The 1815-nt window shown below is 43.5% G+C and overlaps 1 protein-coding gene across 1 annotated transcript in view; it reads right to left on the bottom strand.

The window, feature by feature from the left end:
• DYNLT3 (dynein light chain Tctex-type 3) overlaps positions 1-1815 on the bottom strand; it is a 7015-nt gene that overhangs the window by 5044 nt on the left and 156 nt on the right. The window contains 1 exon segment of the mRNA XM_003203010.3: positions 1435-1476. Coding sequence (XP_003203058.2) covers positions 1435-1476 — 42 coding nt within the window.

The following is a 1815-nucleotide window of genomic DNA, read 5'->3' as shown; positions in this document are numbered from 1 at the left end:
CCCCCACCTTATTCTCAATGACTGCCTTCTCCAGCTTGGCTTTCACATGCTGCTGCAGTGGAAATTGTACTACTTTGATCTGGTCATCCCCTCACCGTTTCTGAGCAACACTCTAAAATCTTCAGATAGCTGGAGTCACTACAGCAGAACACAAACCCCAGCTTAAATGATGAGGCAGATGTGAAAGTAACAGATGCTTAAGCGTTGCATCCCATAGCACTAAAATTCCTGAAAACTGTATATCCTCCCACAGCTTTAGATTGACTAATCCTTGGTTAAACTTAATGACAGAACAACAGAAAGCCTGCTGTCCAACTGTAATTCTTAAATTGCATTCTCTGCTCCTATTGAAATTCAGCATTATGTACTTGTGAAAATTGTATTATCACAGTGTAAAGAAATGTACATTTGTAATAGGCAAGTAAACAAAGCTATGATCTCCTCTAATTCAGTAACGCAGACCTCCCACTAACATGCCACGAGAGATTGGTGTTCCAGATCCTATAAAACCCAATTAGTTCTGATCCCATTGTATAAACCTAGACAATGACTCGATGCAAAACAGGACAACAGCACTCAGTGGTGCTACCGGGATTCTGGTCTTTTTCAGAGATGTATCCAATACCAGAACTGCTCAGATCTAGTTAAGCTTTAGGTCAGAGACAGAAAGGTTTGGCTTTGCTCCCAGCCTCAGATGTAAAAATAAAGAGCATCTCTGATACTGTATCTGGCCTCTCAAGACAGGGCCAGTTATGTAAGGGCTAAACTGTCGTTCACCTGACAGCTGAGGGCTTGCTGCTGTGACCTGGAGCAGCTCAAGAAGCACTGGCAGGGCAGGTGGGGAAGAACCTGCACAAGCCCTCTCGAAATCCCCTTACAAAAAACAGTATTTCCCTGTAAAAGGTGACAACATCAATATGCTGTATTCTCTTCATTAACCATGTCATCAGGCATTTTAGACTGGCAGGCTACTCAGCCTGCTCTTTTTGTGCAAAAGTTGCTGTATTTTTAAATGTTGACAGAATAACAAGCTCACATAGCCCAACCTCCAGCCAAAGCTACATTTCCAAGTGTGATCTCAAGGCTGCTCAAGACTTTCTTCAGGCAGCCTGCTCCAGTGATTGCCTACTCCCTAGCTAGATAAAAATAAAACAATGATTTTCCTATGCAACCTGTGACTGTCCTCCCTCAACATTCCAACAAGCAAATTCTATCCCTCCCTCTGTCACCTTCTCCCCCTTAGACAGTTGAAGACAAGAACTAACTGAAGCTTAAAGTAGTTCCAAATGAAGGTCTGCTTTCATTTGATTTAAATAATAGTTCATATTTTGTATAAGCTCAAATCTCTCAGAGATGATTAATTAAAGTCTCTCTTTTCACTATACTGCAAGACAAAGTGTTTCTCTGAAACATGAGCCATGAACTAACACCTACCTCCTTAACTATGTTGTGGGCCTCATCAGCATTGAAGATCATCTGTAATAAATAAACATCAATTATTTTTTGGCACACCTGAGAAACTTTCCCTGCAGTTCTAACATACCCTATTTTCTACTCATTCCGATTCCTCAGAATTCAGCCTGTCTTCTAGAGGAGACTCGGCACGTCCACCTGTGCCATCTGCTTCTCTGCACCCATCGGTTCCGAACAGATGGGCAAGGGCACAAATCTGAAGGACGGTGATGTCCCTGCAGGTTTCCAATAGAAACGGGAGGCTACACATCCGAACACGGAGACCAAGGAGAAAAGAGGCCGCTCGGTTCCTTTCAGTAACGAGCCCCCGTCTCCCAGCGTAGCACGGCTACGACGACGGCT

Source organism: Meleagris gallopavo, chromosome 1, assembly GCF_000146605.3.
Source record: "Meleagris gallopavo isolate NT-WF06-2002-E0010 breed Aviagen turkey brand Nicholas breeding stock chromosome 1, Turkey_5.1, whole genome shotgun sequence".
In the NCBI taxonomy this organism is placed as follows: Eukaryota; Metazoa; Chordata; class Aves; order Galliformes; family Phasianidae; genus Meleagris; species Meleagris gallopavo.
The sequence above is the reverse complement of the archived record's forward strand: the minus strand, read 5'-3'. Positions and strand labels throughout refer to the sequence as shown.